This window comes from Montipora foliosa, chromosome 3 (assembly GCF_036669935.1).
Source record: "Montipora foliosa isolate CH-2021 chromosome 3, ASM3666993v2, whole genome shotgun sequence".
Lineage (NCBI taxonomy): Eukaryota > Metazoa > Cnidaria > Anthozoa > Scleractinia > Acroporidae > Montipora > Montipora foliosa.
The window spans coordinates 20,446,493-20,462,953 of NC_090871.1; the positions used below are offsets into that span (position 1 = coordinate 20,446,493).

At 38.0% G+C, this 16,461-nt stretch overlaps 2 protein-coding genes across 4 annotated transcripts in view; one reads left to right on the forward strand and one right to left on the reverse strand.

The window, feature by feature from the left end:
• Positions 1-17: 17 nt before the first annotated feature.
• Positions 18-12,370, forward strand: LOC137997037 (dnaJ homolog subfamily B member 13-like). Its single transcript, XM_068842743.1, has 9 exons — positions 18-154; positions 233-336; positions 2,061-2,126; positions 3,320-3,403; positions 4,134-4,285; positions 6,480-6,612; positions 7,744-7,838; positions 10,270-10,346; positions 11,982-12,370. The coding sequence occupies exons 1-9, from the start codon at positions 87-89 to the stop codon at positions 12,142-12,144; spliced, it is 942 nt and encodes a 313-aa protein (XP_068698844.1). The 5' UTR covers positions 18-86; the 3' UTR covers positions 12,145-12,370.
• Positions 12,371-12,506: 136 nt separating this feature from the next.
• LOC137997036 (transcription initiation protein SPT3 homolog) overlaps positions 12,507-16,461 on the reverse strand; it is a 42,351-nt gene continuing 38,396 nt past the window's right edge. For all 3 annotated transcript variants that reach the window (XM_068842739.1, XM_068842741.1, XM_068842740.1), the window contains 2 exons: positions 15,880-15,990; positions 12,507-13,886 (listed from right to left, as the gene is read on the reverse strand). In XM_068842739.1, the coding sequence (XP_068698840.1) occupies positions 13,842-13,886; positions 15,880-15,990 (156 nt within the window). In that variant the 3' untranslated portion in view covers positions 12,507-13,841. The remainder of the gene's footprint in view (positions 13,887-15,879; positions 15,991-16,461) is intronic.

Consider the following 16,461-nt stretch of genomic DNA (forward strand, 5'->3'; position numbering starts at 1 on the left):
TAGTCGATGTTGTTTCCATGCCAACAAGATAAACCAAAGAGCGCCATTTTTTCACAAGTTGTATTTTTTCTCTGTGGACTTTTGAGATGGGGCAAGATTACTACGCAGTTTTGGGCCTCACAAAAAGTGTAAATGATGCAGACATCAAAAAAGCGTAAGATGAACAGTAAAGACGTGGGTTGACTGCGACAATACAAACAACACGTCTCAAGCTTATGATTTTTATTCACAGCTATCGTAAGTTGTCGTTGAAATTTCACCCTGACAAGAGCCAAGAGCCGGGAGCTGATTTGAGATTCAAGCAAGTCGCAGAAGCATATGATATACTGAGTGATCGTAAGTATTGACGGAGATGTTCATAAACCATAACCAGAATTTTGGGTGGTGGGAAATATATTCAAAGTTATGTAAACCCTAGCTTCACATCGAATATGATTCAGTCGATTGAAGTAATAAGGCACTGTACCAATTAAGTTTAATTGTTCAAGAATACATGAAAGCCATAGATCTTTCTCTGCTTCATTGTCTTGAACGTGCTATGTAATCGAATTTTCTTTTTGCTAGAGTATAACATGTACGACTGATCATAAACTCTGTACTTTTAATCCGCTTTTAATTTGTTTCACAATAATGATACAATATGTATTAACACCGAAAAAGGTAACTGGCAAAAACATCCGGCGGAGACATCTACCAGCCACACATTTCACGTGGACATAAAATTGCTTATAAAAGACATTTTTTTATTGTGGTGACAAAGTTAACTGGCCCGTAAAAAACCATCAGTGCTGCCTTTCTAATGTCCATTTGTGAATGGGTAGACTAGCTTTTCAGTTTTCTTGGAAAAGGACGCTAAAGCATAGCTCCTGCGTTACAACTCTTTAATAACCCTGAGGGATGCACAAACCCACACGTTAAAAATTGCGTTCAACTGAGAACTTCATGCAGGGGGTACTTCACTTGATTTCATATCTTCAGTTCAATATTTATGTGGGATAATTTCATTTCATGATCATTTCATTTGTTGATATTGTTGTTAGAAAATTCAGGATTGTGCCAGCTATTGTTGCACATCACGCAATCATTTGTCACGCTTAGTCATGTGCTGACTTTATATTTTTCAAGTTTAATTATTTTCCAAATTTTTTTCGGCGATTTAATGCTTTGGAAGATTTATTTGGTTGCAGTGCGAGACACCTGTATCTTGTAGCAAAAGATAAAAAAAAAATAATAATGGAACAGTTGTCTCTACAACCAATTGAAAAGCTAGAAACAATGATTGATCGGAGCAAGAAAGTGGACCCTGCAGAAGAAATTATTTCAATGGAGCCATCTTTAACTCAACAATGAAACAGAAAACAAACCTAATAATTATTTATCTACGAAAGTGCATGATTACCCCCTATTTTCATTTCACATTCCAATAACCCAAACTAAGTGATATACTAGCTTTTCTGCATAGTCATACCCCAGGAAGAAATTTCTTTTTGTTAGGTTGCTCTGTCCTTAAATAACATTAAAAATTATTTTATTGCATTTAAGACTGCTGACAGTTTGAAATATGGAATGTAAAAAACAAGAAAATAAGTAAATTTAATATCTGTTTACCAATTGGGTACATGAGAATAGTTTGCCAATTTCTAAAGTACTTGTGTTAGTCTTGAGTGGCAGCTGGTTACTGGTTACTGGATTCCTGTGGTATTATTAACTTAAAGTTGACTGACCCACTTTTTATTCAAACCTATTTACCACTTTAAAGTGCCCATTATAAACCCCAAAATATTTTTTTCGCTAAAATGAATCTTTGCACCTGTTCGAAACGCATCGCAGCTATTTTTTCCTTTTTCTAACAAATCCTGGGCCATTTTAGAGGCTTCGAAAGTTGCAAAAATCCAAGCATCTTTTGTTCACGACCAAGTTTTATAGAAGGGGAGTGGGTCTTAATTCCTGTTTTTACATCACAAACTGATTTACATTGCATTAACTCTTTATAAATATGCATGCGTCTCGAACAGGTGCAAAGATTTGTTTTAGCGAAAAAAATATTTGTACCTTTGCAGCCAAAAAGAGAGCAATTTATGACCAGTTTGGTGAAGAAGGGCTAAAAGGTGGAGTTCCAGAAAAAGGTAATTTGCTTAGTACTTATCATTTTACATGTATTACTGTTCTTAAAAATACCTGTACTTGTTCGAGGTAAGGTGTCTGGGAAACGGATGTAACAGTCTTCATTGAATAAAATGAATAATTTAATCAAAAAATAAATTGTAAAAATGGAAAGTAAAATGTATCCTATGATAGTTAGTTCCTTATTCGCTGTTTCCCCCATCCCATAATACAATACATTTTGGGGGGTTGAACTTTACATAAGACTTGAATACAGGTTATTTACTCTTTGGACTGTGTCATGCCTCAGTGAACTGGGTATCCATTGTTTTAATGCAAAGAATCCCAGGCCCCAAAAACAGAACTGCATTATGGGATTTGGTGAAAATAGCAAATTGAAGTTCTGGGTATCTGCGGAAAGAAAATTTACAGCTTTAACACAGCACTGGTAACCATGACATGTATTCTTCAGGATACATGCTCAGTGCCATTGTTACTAAAACGAGGAATGACTTAAAATGATCTAAAGTAACCTAAACTGACCTAAAATGAGCTACAACAGTATCTAAAATGACCTAAAATGAGTAGGTCATTTTAGATCATTTTAGGTACCGTTGTAGCTCATTTTAGGTCATTTTAGATATTGTTGTAGATAATTGTAGGTCATTTTAGATACTGTTGTAGCTCATTTTAGGTCATTTTAGATAATTTTAGGTCATTTTAGATCATTTTAGGTCATTCCTTGTTTTAGTAACTACGGCTCAATACACGAACTTGAAACAACTTGTACTTATGAGGCTTAAGTTTGCCCACAAACAACATCAGCAACATGGCAGGTCAACTGTCTTTAAGCATTTACACTGTAAGACTGTCACCAGCTGAGCCAAAACAGTTCAAACGTCATTTCAATTGCTCATTTTGGATTATACTCACAAAAACCTCATCCATCGAAATTTCCAAATTATAACCAAAACTGGAGCACAGCAGCATACATGTAACTGCGGTTACGAGAATTGCCAGAATCATTAACTCTAAAGGGGAACATATAGAGTGCTGGGCTGTAATCAGAGTATGTGTATTAGCATGATGGTGATCTTTAATTCCTGTTTTTCTTTGTAAAGAGGATTAGCTGGTGAAGTGAAGTGAAGTGACGAATTCATTTGATACAATTATAAGTGCAAATTTGTAAGTGTAATAAATTGTATCATAATTGTAGATGGTTGGACATCTGGTTACACATTTCATGGAGATGCGGGCAGAGTATTTACAGAATTTTTTGGTGGAGAGAATCCTTTTGCAGGTATGCATCAGCTAGGTTGAAGCGTCAATGATTTTTTTCAAAGGTGACTTCTGCTGTTGTCATGATGGAAAATCCATTGTGCTTACTATCGATCTGCACAGTAGCAACTGGATTAAAAGCACCTTATCATACAATTTGGGTTTCACAGCCTTAAATTCCCCAGTCAGACCAACACTCAGGGTCTTAAAAATAACTGCATGAGGAGGAAGAAAGTGCTGCCTTTGTAATTTCATCTGGAAATGGTTCTAAAGACTTTCAAGTAATTCACTTAGTAGTTATTTAAGGACGATAAACTGTAGGCCCTGCCTCACAACCCTGCGTGTTAATCCTGAGAGTGTAAAGTGCATTTTGCAGGTTAGGGTTGCAGGTCATTGTTTTACCATAACATAAGCAACCCAAACCTTTACAAACCTTTAAGATCATGCTAACCTTACGCTTAAACATTAACTTGAGCATAGTACTAGGTGAAAAGCCTCTCAGAGCAATTTAGAGAACCAACAAACTCAACCCATATATTATGACGTTTGGGAATGGAAACCTGGCCACATGGTGGGAGGGCAAGTGCTCTTACCGTCCCAGCCTGCTCTTAATCATGAACAGGATTTTTACTTACAAGTAGCTGTTACTTTGCTCTTTCCGTATCTCCAAGTGCTACATACATGTATGTTAAAATGCATTACCAGTATGTCATTCAGATTTTACAATGTTTGTATTCCAACTCCACTTCCAGAATTATTTGATTCGTATGATCCAGAAGTTGGGTTTGGAGGGATTCATGGGCGTGGACGCAGAAAGCAAGATCCGCCCATTGAGAGAGAACTTTACCTAACCCTAGAGGAGGTGTTTAAAGGATGTGTGAAGAAAATGAAAATTTCAAGAAGGGTAAATAAACTGTTGGATAAAATGTTGCACACTATCAAAGCCTTTTTCTTCAAATGCTGTACCAATAACAGTTGTGGGTTTACGCCTTGGTCAAATGATGCATGATACTATCATTTTCACACACCACTGGCAGCCTGACCTTTACTGTGGTGGGCATGACATACAATGTAGTGTGAAAACCACCTATACTTAAGGTCTTGGTAAAGGAAAATTTAGGCGTCTCGCTCAAATTTTTTTGTTTTAATTTGCAAATCTTGAATCTGTAGGCTGTGAAGTATATTTGCCCAAAAAAACATTCTGAAAATTAATTTTAAAACTGCTAATTTTTAATCACTTTTCCTTGTTTCCCGCCGTAATCTGCACACAAAAAATGATTGACGTATGATGTCAATCACACCTGAAAGGATTGGGTGTCAATTGACAGCCTTCACATGTGATCTGTCACCTTAGCACATGCCCAAATGCTGATTGGCTCAGCATTATTGGCTTTCAAGTAGGGGGCACAGTTACCGGTATTCAGCGGACTGTGAACTGCATGCAAAATCTTCAAGCTCGATTTTCTAGGGGTTTATTTTGAAGCCAAAATTACAACTTCTTGGACCTCCTGTCCTGACTAGCTTTAAGATATCGCTTCCAAATTTTCAATTGTATTAGATGATTGTACTACCCCAAATACTGTGTCTGAGGAATTTTTTGTTTGTCTTCGGAGAAGTGATTTTATGGCACTTTTCCTGCCCAAATTAAGTATGAGATGAGAGTTTGGACTTTGGTATGTGATATTTCTTTCAATTCTTAACATATCAAAAATTTCTCAAACAGTATTGGAGTGCATTCAACTGTGACTAAAATGCAACACAGTGCGGTTATTTTCGCAATGAAGTGAAAGGGCAGGAGCTTCTGCAGCAGAATCGGTCGTTCTGAGTTTGATGCCTGAAAACTAAAAGGCAGTATTAATTAATAGCAAAAAAACTAAAACTTTATTCATTAAAAGTAATTCAATCTATTAGCTTTAATATGATAATATAGCTTGACCCTGTACAAAAAATAGCGGTATGACAATTTCATTTTTCTGCGGACACCTCATCTTCCTTTAATTAAAGCACAATAACATTTGTGTAATGGTGTATAATAATTGTTACTTGACTTAGTGTAGCCTACATGGTAGAAATGTTGTTGAGGAGAAAGGTGATGTTCGATTTTAACGGCACGTGGAATTGACAATAATTGAATTAAAGGGAGGTTTTAATAGGTCTTGAGCAAGGATGTGCAAAACGTGAACCCCGAAACTGGACCTCCTTATCTGGACCCCACACAATAGATACTTTTCACAGTGATCTCGTCAAATTCTAAAATCAATTCTCGAGGTGTCTTGCATTTTTATCTACATAAAGGAGGTTGAAGATGACCCGTAGAAATAAATCTTTTTTTCAAGTTTAGAGTTCTGTGACATCTTTCATTTCAAAAATACCGGTATGCAGCATTTGTCCTTCTGTGACACCATGATCAAAGGTATCTAGTTTAAAAAAAATGTCCATTCCTATGAATCTCAGCAGTTTGAGCCTTTCAAGTACATTTATTTAGGAGATATCTTCTTCTTGCTGCGTGACAGTGAAACTATCTATAGTTGGAGGAGACAAAAAGCGAAATGAAAACCAGAGCAGACTTCAGATCATACTGTGCATCTTACTTCCTCCATTGCGTTTTGAAGAAAAATGTGTTGTTCTCCCGATTAGAGAGCTGGCTCCTTCATTCGCTTCAGGCTCACTCACTGCGGCAGCAATTATAGAACTGATGTAAATTAAGAGACGTTCGCTTGACTTAATATTTGCGAAATACAAGTTGTGGGTTTTTTCCTCAGGAATTCCAAATGTTTGGATCCTGATTTCTTTTCAGTGGTTCTGGAAAAGTACGATCTAAAATATATTAAATAATCCTGTACATTTTTTTTTTTTGCACAACAAGAGTGAATCTGGAACCTTGACCCAAACATGCCTTGAAAGATATAAGGGAAGTAACTTGTTCTTGTAGGAAAACACAAACAGGGCCATCTGTAGTGTGTAAAGTTTACTCAAAGAAGATAATGTTCATGAGGAAACACATGTGTCATGTATGAATATGATGAAATTTATTAGTACCAAATTGATAGATCTCACTGCACACTAAAGTAATACTCACTAAATGTTTTATTTTGCAGGTGATGAATGAAGATGGACACACTTCAAGCATACGCGACAAGATTTTAACTATCAATGTCAGACAGGGGTGGAGAGCTGGAACAAAAATTACCTTCCCAAAGGAGGGTGACCAGGGTCCCAACAATATTCCAGGTACAGTAAATACATGTATTCAGTCAAGACTCCTACTTAGCAACTGTAACTCTGAGTTGGTTGAGCATCAGACTGAGGAGAAAGTGCTGCCTTAGTTTGTAATTTCATCTGCAAATGGACTTAGATTTTCAAGCCTTCTCAGATAAGGACTGTAAACCGTAGGCCCTGTCTCACAGTCCTTCCATGCCAGTCATCAACAATGTGGGACATTAAAGAAGCCACACCCACTGTTCGAGAAGTGTTGGGGGGAAAACCGCTGGTAGTGTTGGTCTATCTCTTCTGTAAACTGCCATGAAACGGATGTGAAATGTGTGGTAAATAAGTGAATTACCATTACCATTACCATTAGTACATGTAGTTGAACCTCTTTCAATTATTGTCTTATAACTAAGAACGCATAGAATTTGCAGAACAGCTAGGTTCTAATTTGAAGCTCTGAGCTCCTCAAGGCTGTAGGTACGGAGATACACAAGTGGTAAGTGGGATATTCCATATGACTATTATACTAAAACAGTGGATAGCGTTGAAGGTGCGTTTTGATTGCAATTGGCTACTCAGACTCCTCATATCCTTAAAACAGTGGATAGCGTTGAACGCGGGCGCTGATTGGCTCGTCAAATTCCAAATATCCTGTGCTATTTTCCTCTGAGCAACTGGGAAAAAATGGCGTCCTGATTTGCATCCGTGACAAGTGAAGAAAACATCCAAATTAATTTTTTGTGCTGTATATAATCTCACTGTTTTCGTATATACTAAAACAACTATTCACCGAAGTGGAGGTGGCTAGCGTTGGATATTTACCTCGCCGCATCGCGGCTCGGTAAATATCCACCGCTAGCCACCTCCACTTTGGTGAATAGTTGTTAACTATTCACCTCACAACAACTCGCGTGGGTTTTGTTAAAATATTGTAATCATTGCAGGAATAAATAAGTTAAAATCATGTTTTTGTGCTGTATTATCTCACTATACTGTATTATACTAAAAAACAATATCCACCACTAAATAAATCCACTTTGGTGAATAGTTAGTTATAAATTTAACTTACACATGTGCACTGTAGAATTCTCATGTGTGCTGTACACTGTATGTGTGTCAGGGATAAACTTACTCCTTTTTGTTTTACTTTAGCCGACATTGTGTTTATTGTGAAAGACAAACCTCACCCAATTTTCAAACGTGATGATGACGACCTCATTTATACTGCTACTGTTCCCCTTGGCAAGGTCAGTTTGATGGTTCATCATAACATACTTGGATGGTTCAGAATGTGATTGATGCATCTTGAAAACCACACTTGAAAACTAAGACCCCATGCAGTGTGATTTAATTTAAGGTATCCAAACATGATTGACAGTCTTCATCTTCTAAGCCAGCTCAGTGGTACCCATGTTTGCTCAACTAGGAAATGAGCTCACATGTAGAATAATATACATTACCATTTCCCTGTCCAAAAACTGCTAAATTTACACATCAGATACCCAGGAGGGGATTTCAACTGACAAGGGTGAACAAATGGGGGAATGCAAAAATCAAAACCCCCAAAATACCTAGGTCTTCAAACAAAATCCACCCCCCCCCCTCCCCCCCCCAAAAAAAAATCCCTACTTACTGTAAATTAAGCTACCCAAAACAATACTTGCCAAATTTTCCTACCCAAAAAAAATCCCAAAATCGAAAATTTCAAACCCAAAAAACTCCCTCAATTATCCCTGCCACTTGAAATCCTGGCCAGAGTACCCCCCTTGGACACATATATCACTGATACTGAACAGATTGACATTTTACTTCTGTTCAAAGTGATACAAACGTTTATTATAATTATAAGACAAAATTTACAATATTTGTTACCCACAACTAGCATAGCAATTACGCAAATAAAGTAATCAATTTAATCTGAATCTAGAAATGAAGAAAGGAAAGAAGGATTAACTTCATTCACATCAACATAAACCTCCTCAGTCTCCAAAACCTTCAGGAGTAGTTTGTGCAGTTTTCTTTTGAAGAGAGGTTTACTTAAGTCACATAGCTTAGGCGCAATCACATTCCAAATTCTCGCACAAATTCTAAAAAAGGAGAACAGTTGTTGATTGAGTCTAGGTCTCTGGACGTAAAACTGTCCTGCAGTTAAAGTGCCCATAACCCCAAAATATTTGCACCTGTTTGAGACGCATTGCGGCCATTTTTTCCTTTTTCTAACAAATCCAGCCATTTTATAGACCTTATTCATAAATGGCGGTCAATTTATAATTCTTTTGTCGAAGTGCAAAATAGCCTACCAAGCCTCCATACCATACAGTGAATTGAAAAGAATTCTTGCTTTAAATTAGGCTTGGTAGGCTAATTTGCACGTGGACAAAAGAATTATAAATGTGACCGCCATTTATGAATAAGGTCTATAGGCTTCGAAAGTTGCAAAAATCCAAGCATCTTTTGTTCACGACCGAGTTAGAAGGGGAGTGGGTCTATTCCTGTTTTTACGTCTGACTCACAATCTACTTTGCATGCATTTTTACAAAGAGTTAATGCAATATAAATTAGTTTGTGATGTAAAAACAGGAATAGACCCACTCCCCTTCTAACTCGGTCGTGAACAAAAGATGCTTGGATTTTCACAACTTTCGAAGCCTCTAAAATGGCAGGATTTGTTAGAAAAAGGAAAAAATGGCCGCGATGCATCTCGACCAGGTGCAAAGATTCATTTTAAGGAAAACAATATTTTGGGGTTATGGGCACTTTAAGGATCTGGTACAATAAGAATTAGAGGATTTAAAGTAAAGTAAGTTCAGAGGCAGGACTCCAGAGCTGACTAAGACAGGAGTGGTATATTGTGCTCTACTGTACGTCAGATAAGGACATAATTAAGGCGAGACACACGTTTCTTTAAGATTAAGATTTTATTCAAAAAGCGAGTTGACAGCCTGGACCCAGGCAGATAAACCAACAGAAACATAATTATGGCTCAATTCTATCAAGACAGCGAGATATTTCACATATTCTTTACACAGGAGACATCATTATCTTGATTCAAATCATTGTCAAAAAGTCTCGGGTCCACATCGTACATGTTCTTTGCCGTGACTTTAACATCTTCAGTTCCCACGGCCTACTCCCGTCTGACCTTGTAGCTCAGTTGGTAGAGCAGCAGTGATCTAACCCGAAGGTCGTGGGTTCAATTCCCACCCTGGTCAGAGTTTTTCTCTGTCCTTGTGTGGGCCCATTTCCATCAGTAGGGCTAACGCTCACCTGGTTCATATGGGGTAGAAACTTTGCACTTCACATTACACTCTAAGCAGTTAAGTCTGTTCAAATAATTATAAGTGCTATACGTCCAACGTTTGCACAAACGTAATTCTTCCCTGTACTTGATCAATATTTTAGTCTTGTGTTGATAGGGGTGAAACCTTGAACAGTCTTATAGTACTGAAAATACCAGACTTAATTAAAATTAATTTTCAACCTCATTTTTCATTTCAAGTGTTCTGAAATGGATAACTAAAATCTCGATTCAAGTGTTACTAAGCTAAAATTTAAGAAACCAACCTTACATCCAAGAAAGGCAAATGAAGTAATTATTATTTCTTTTGCATTTGTTGGATATGAAGTTGGTTACGGCCATCTCACACTCATGGAACTGTTTAATTTGCCATTGTGCAGGCTCTAACTGGGTGTGTTGTGGATGTACCCACACTAGATGGGCGACTTATTAGCATTCCCATCAATGATATTGTCAAGTAAGTACATGCATTAAGTTACATCCTAATTAATCATGCATTAAGTCATCCTAATTTCTGTCTTCAAAGACTAGTTGAGGAGTTTGAATTATTATTAAAAGTAAGCAAGCATAGCCTAATGATTGCAATCTGTTATGTACAAGTGTAAACTACATGTAAAGTTGGTAAAGCGATGCCTTTCAAAGGAGGGCAGCCATTGAACAAGAAAAGTCGTATGATTACTTTTTAATAACTATTATACAATAATAACTATTATTATACAAAACAAAATTACAGAGTAACTTCCAGTTTGGAAAAGAGACACGCCACCAAAACAAAAGATTGGCCCAAGGTCATGGCAGTACGGACCTCGCTGTGGTCGGTTGTGGCCCTTGATTACAAAAGCAATCAAGGGCCAATATTCCCCAGTACGGCTCGAACTACAATCTTGGACAAAATAGATGGGAAATTTGTAACCCCCCTCCCCCCCAAATCAAGGATGGGAAAATGGCGCGTTTTGGCTTTTGCGCGGCTTCATCATTGCTTTGGGGGAGATGGGGGTTTGCTGCTCCTTTTTATTCTGTCCAAGATTGCAATCTTGGACAAAATAGATGGGAAATTTGTAACCCCCCTCCCCCCCAAATCAAGGATGGAAAAATGGCGCGTTTTGGCTTTTGCGCGGCTTCATCATTGCTTTGGGGGAGATGGGGGTTTGCTGCTCCTTTTTATTCTGTCCAAGATTGCAATCTTGGACAAAATAGATGGGAAATTTGTAACCCCCCTCCCCCCCAAATCAAGGATGGAAAAATGGCGCGTTTTGGCTTTTGCGCGGCTTCGTCATTGCTTTGGGGGGGATGGGGGTTTGCTGTTCCTTTTTATTCTGTCCAAGATTGCAATCTTGGACAAAATAGATAGGAAATTTGTAACCCCCCTCCCCCCCAAATCAAGGATGGGAAAATGGGGTGTTTTGCCTTTTTCGCGGCTTCATTATTGCTTTGGGGGGGATGGGGGTTTGCTGTTCCTTTTTATTCTGTCCAAGATTGGAATCTTGGACAAAATAGATGGGAAATTTGTAACCCCCCTCCCCCCCAAATCAAGGATGGGAAAATGGCGCGTTTTGCCTTTTTCGCGGCTTCATCATTGCTTTGGGGGGGGGGGGGGGGGGGGGGGGGTTTGCTGTTCCTTTTTATTCTGTCCAAGATTGTAGCTCGGTTAGTAAGTAGTTTATTATATGGCTTTTTAATTACCTTTTGCTTTGTTTTTGCAAGCCCGTAATCGGCCCGTGGGCATTACGGGAGAATGCCCTAAAATTCAGTCACATTTAGCCAAACAGAATGCACGTTATATCGGCCACAAACACAAGCCATTTAATAATAAAGAGTTAACCCAGTGGTCGCTGCCTCTACTACTTTTTGTGCTTAAAACCTTACTGTGAATACAAAAAATATTAGTTTCCATCATAAAATTATACGAGTCACCAATTTTCAAGGTAACGGTCACCAGTCTTGGCTTGCGATTGACTTTTTGGATGATCGCCTTACCTCTCGGCATGATGGATCGTATGCATAAATGGCGGCAGTAAGCTTGGTTTTAAACAAGGCTATACTAGTTTCTCATGTGGTATTAATTACAATTTATTTTACCTTCTTTCATCAGACCTGGGTATCAAAAAATAGTTCCCAGTGAAGGAATGCCTACCTCCAAGGACCCAAACACAAAGGGGAACCTCGTTATCCAATTTAATATTGAATTCCCATCTCAACTCAACCCAGAGCAGAAGAGACTGTTGAAAGAGGCACTCCTTTATCCAGCATTGTGAGGTTCAGCCAGAAAAAATATTCGCCTTGACTTAACAAAACAACATGCCATCATTTACATAAACACCAATACTTTATTATAAATAACTGCTTTGTTACAGTAGTCAATTTAACTAATGTTAATATACAGGGTGCAAAAGACAGACCGTGTAGAAGTTATATTTTGTACAGAATTACAGTATTGTTTGAAATGTGTACATTCAATTAAACAATAATATCGAATGTTCACCAGTTTCATTGCCTCAAAAGCTGTCTTTTTTATGGTGGGTGGCTCTTAACCCTTTAACACCTAAACCAGCCAGACTTGGTATTTTACTCTAACGCCAGACGACTATACTCATCAATGGGGAACCCCTGGGAATCAATGGGTTAAGTACCAAAAGAATCGTTGCTATGGACCCCTTCAAATAGTCATTTCTTGAGTCCCTTAAAAACTCTACTCTCTTTTGCCAAGTGTTCTCTATTTAACATCTCTTTAGACTCACAACTATATTTGGTAAATCACATGACCACAAATGCTTAATGAAACAGTATGAGAACATTCTAACACAATCTGTAGCATGGATTTTTTTAAAAAATTATGACATCATAAGGCCCTCCTTTGATACACTTTTCAAGATTATATCAGTTCCCAAAAGTGATGGGACAGTTCCCATATGGCAAAAAAACGGCCTCTTCCTTTTGTTTCATTAGAGTTTTTACATGTTATTCAATGAAAAGCACGGCAGAGGACTGGGACTAGTTGCACATGCGCCTTTAGATTGAAGTGATGTCAGATTTCCATTGAAAGAGTTACTTCAAAGACCATCCATGCAACCGTTTGTAGGGCTCTTGACTAAAAATCTTCCTTAGCAACCATTGTCTTTCTGTAGTTAAGAGCCACCCCCCTAATGTAGGAAACCTTGTTTGAGGTGAGAGTCAGGATACTCAAATGAAGAAAAATAAGGCCTAAGGATCCTTGTGGCTAACCCATCACATCAGTAGTTAGCTGGCTTGCCAGTGTGGTGCTCCCTACAAATTATGGTGTAGTATTGCTGTCCAGTAACGGGGAAGCTTGGGTTCTGCTGGACGGGCATGACATTTTTTTTTTCTGGTTTCATCATTTAAGATCAGTTCACCATCATGTTAGGATCCAAGTACACTGTCCAGAAACTAAATGAATTGGACACAAAGTCAAAACAGACTTCACTGATTAAAGTGTAATGTGAAGTACTAAGTTTCTACCCCATCTGTACCATGTGACCGTTAGCCCTACTGATGGAAATGGTACACAAGGACAGAGAAAAACTCTGACCAGGGTGGGTTCAGATAGGGTAGAAACTTAGCACTTCACATTACACTCTAATCAGTTAAGTCTTTTCAAATATAAGTGCTACACGGCCAACGTTTGCAAAAATGTAATCCTTCCTTGTACTCGTACAAAGTCAAAACAGCCTGGCCCCTCGGTTGTTCAAAAGGTGAATAGCGCTATCCACCGGATAAATCACTATCCAGCGGATAAACACTAGCAAAACCGATTGAGTTATCCAGTGCATAGTGCTATCCACCCTTCAAACAACTGGGGCCTGGTTAGCTGCTTATCACAGCAAAAATCCCCACAGCTACAATAGCTCATGATGGTTTTTAAGAGCAAAAAAACAGCAGTTCTCCACTTGTTGTTGCCTAAACCGTGATATTAATTTTCTACTCTCCACTTCTTTCAACAACACAAGGTCCTGTAACCAGCACTTGGCTTTGCATGAGCCTGAAAAAAAAGAAATACAAATCTGACAAACTTGAAACTTTGCAAAGCTATACTGCTGTCCCTTTATTTCAGTCATGCATTGAAGTTACTAATAAGGAAATTGTGCTCTCCAAGCCATTTACAGTGCATAATGCAAGAACAGAACTCAACAGAGGCTTGTACAGAACTGACTTTTGTTCCAAGTCAAGAACAGCCTAGTGCCCAGTAATATTGAATGTCCTACAGGTTACTTGAGAAGTCAAGTCAACCAGACCAACAACACATCCCACACATGCATTTAACTCATTATGATAATTATGGAAAGCATACATTTTCTGAACTGTTTTGGTCCTTACTATGTTACAGAGGAAATAAATTCATGAGTGAGCTCTGCATTTACTGTATTATTTAATGTGATTTTTCACGCACTTTTTTAACTAAAATATTATGGGTACTTTATAAATTAGAAAGGGCTCAATTACAGTAGTTGTATAGCTTATGAAAAGCAATGATAATTATTTTGTTCAAATTATCATTCAATTTCTGCCTTAAGCCACTGTTACATGTTGAAACTTTTAGCTGAAACTTCAGCACACATTGCGGCGTGTAACATGGTCCGTTTCATGAAACTTTGTTGATCTCCGTTGCGAGACAAGTTTCAGGAAAAGTTGAACTACTTTCTACTTTTTTCACCATGTAACACCACTTCATGAAACTGGTCTCGTACGTTCGATCTTATCACGCTACACCGCAATTAGGCCAATAAGAAACCGCAACTTATGCCAAGGCCATGGAAGTAGTATCAACTTGTTTTGCAGGAATATGGTATCAACATTTCAGCATTCCTGAACAAGTTTCGATCTTTTATGTTACATAGTGCAACGCGCGGCTGCTGAAACTCGTTTCGCAATGCCGTTGCGCACAAGTTTCAGCTGAAGCCCTAGTAATACAGGCAACATTTTTTGTGCAACTTGTCGTGCAACAATGTTGCGTTGGACGTTTAGATGGTTTGATGTGCATATTACCACCTTGTGCAACAACTTTTCATGTTGCAAAAAGTAAAAGCGACGAAGGTGGTAATACGTGCAACAAACCATCTCAACTTGCAACGCAACATTGTTGCACAACAAGTTGCACGAAAAATGTTGCCCGTATTACTGGGCCTTAAAAGTTTCAACATGTAACAGCGGCTTTATGAATTATTACGCGAGACAGTGCATGAGCCATAATAAAACATATTATTATACATTGGTGTCACCAGCTCGATTTTGATTGGCTATAAGCACGCGGCTAATTCTTGCTTGCTCTGTTTCTCTTACGTCATACCTACAAACAATAGATTTTATATATGTAGAATTGACGTCCTACCTACAGACAATAGTTTTATGCATGCAGAAGTGACGTCACCTAACACACTAACCAGCAGTTTGATCAGTTTTGTCATGGCGGAGCTCAGCTCAGGAATATGCATAATAAAACAATTATAGAATTCGGTTTTCGCATGTTAGCGATAATTATCAAGGCTTCAGTTTGTGTTATCCGCCTCAGCCTTCGGCTTCGGCAGATAACACAAACTTTGGCCTTGATAATTATCGCTAACATGCTCAACCTCATCCAATAATTGTTAATTATTACCTCTCAAACAGTGAGGCCCTCTAAACATTTGAGATCATGGCATTTACAGTAGAAATTACAAAACAGCCCATAGCAAAGAGTTACCTTCTACCATCATTTTTATTTTGCTAACAATTTTTGAGGGATTGTCTGTGGATATCTTCACTTTAACATTCACTTTAGCATTTGCATTGTTCATCAACACAGTCAGATGTGTTTGCAGACAGGGTTAAAAGGAACCCAATTTTACACAATAAGTAAATGTACAATCACATAATTTCCAGTACTTCCACTTTGTACGGGAGACTGTTTTTTATATTTGAGGGCCAAACTTTTCTATTGAAGCTACATGTGTGTGCAAAGATGTACATACTACATTGTAAGTTATTAGCAGACTCACAGAGAAAGGAGCCATGGGTCCTATAAAATGATTGTATCTCCTGATAGCTTCTCGTATGTGTTGAGGTTGAAGACAATCACCACCACTGTATGACAGACTTGCAGCTGAACCCTAGAAATAAAGAATTTTAGCCTTCTAATTAAGTATAACTTCAAATAACTGAGATTTACCGGTAGTCTTTTTGCAGTGAGTGACCAAGGGACATTATGGTCAAAGTAGAGAGTTCCCTATGGAGCGTTTTTGCTCCTGTGTCTAGCAGCCATATTGGATTACGGAAACAAAAGAAAGTATTTACATAAAAATTGAGTTGTAAAAAGCTCTAAAATACAAAGCAATGTATGCCATTCTTTTCCAAATTGAAGCTGAATTATATCTGAAAAATGCATGGTTACCCCCAATTTTCTTTTTGGATACCAAAAAAACTTGCTAAATTAAAGTTGTGCTTTCTCTGCATAGTTTTGAACCGTGCAAAAACATCCCTGTATTAATATGCACCACCCATAGGAAATCCAATTATCTCGAAATGCGCAGAATGTGTGCACAATAACAATAGTAGGCACCATCCTTAAATTAATATCCCAC

What these genes read in the sequence shown, in the direction of transcription:
- LOC137997037 (XM_068842743.1), top strand. Translation starts at nt 87, where the DNA reads ATGGGGCAAGATTACTACGCAGTTTTGGGCCTCACAAAAAGTGTAAAT. An exon ending in TGGAGAGAATCCTTTTGCAG is followed by an intron (nt 3,404 to 4,133) that starts GTATGCATCAGC and finishes CTCCACTTCCAG; the next exon opens with AATTATTTGATTCGTATGAT. An exon ending in AAATGAAAATTTCAAGAAGG is followed by an intron (nt 4,286 to 6,479) that starts GTAAATAAACTG and finishes TTTATTTTGCAG; the next exon opens with GTGATGAATGAAGATGGACA.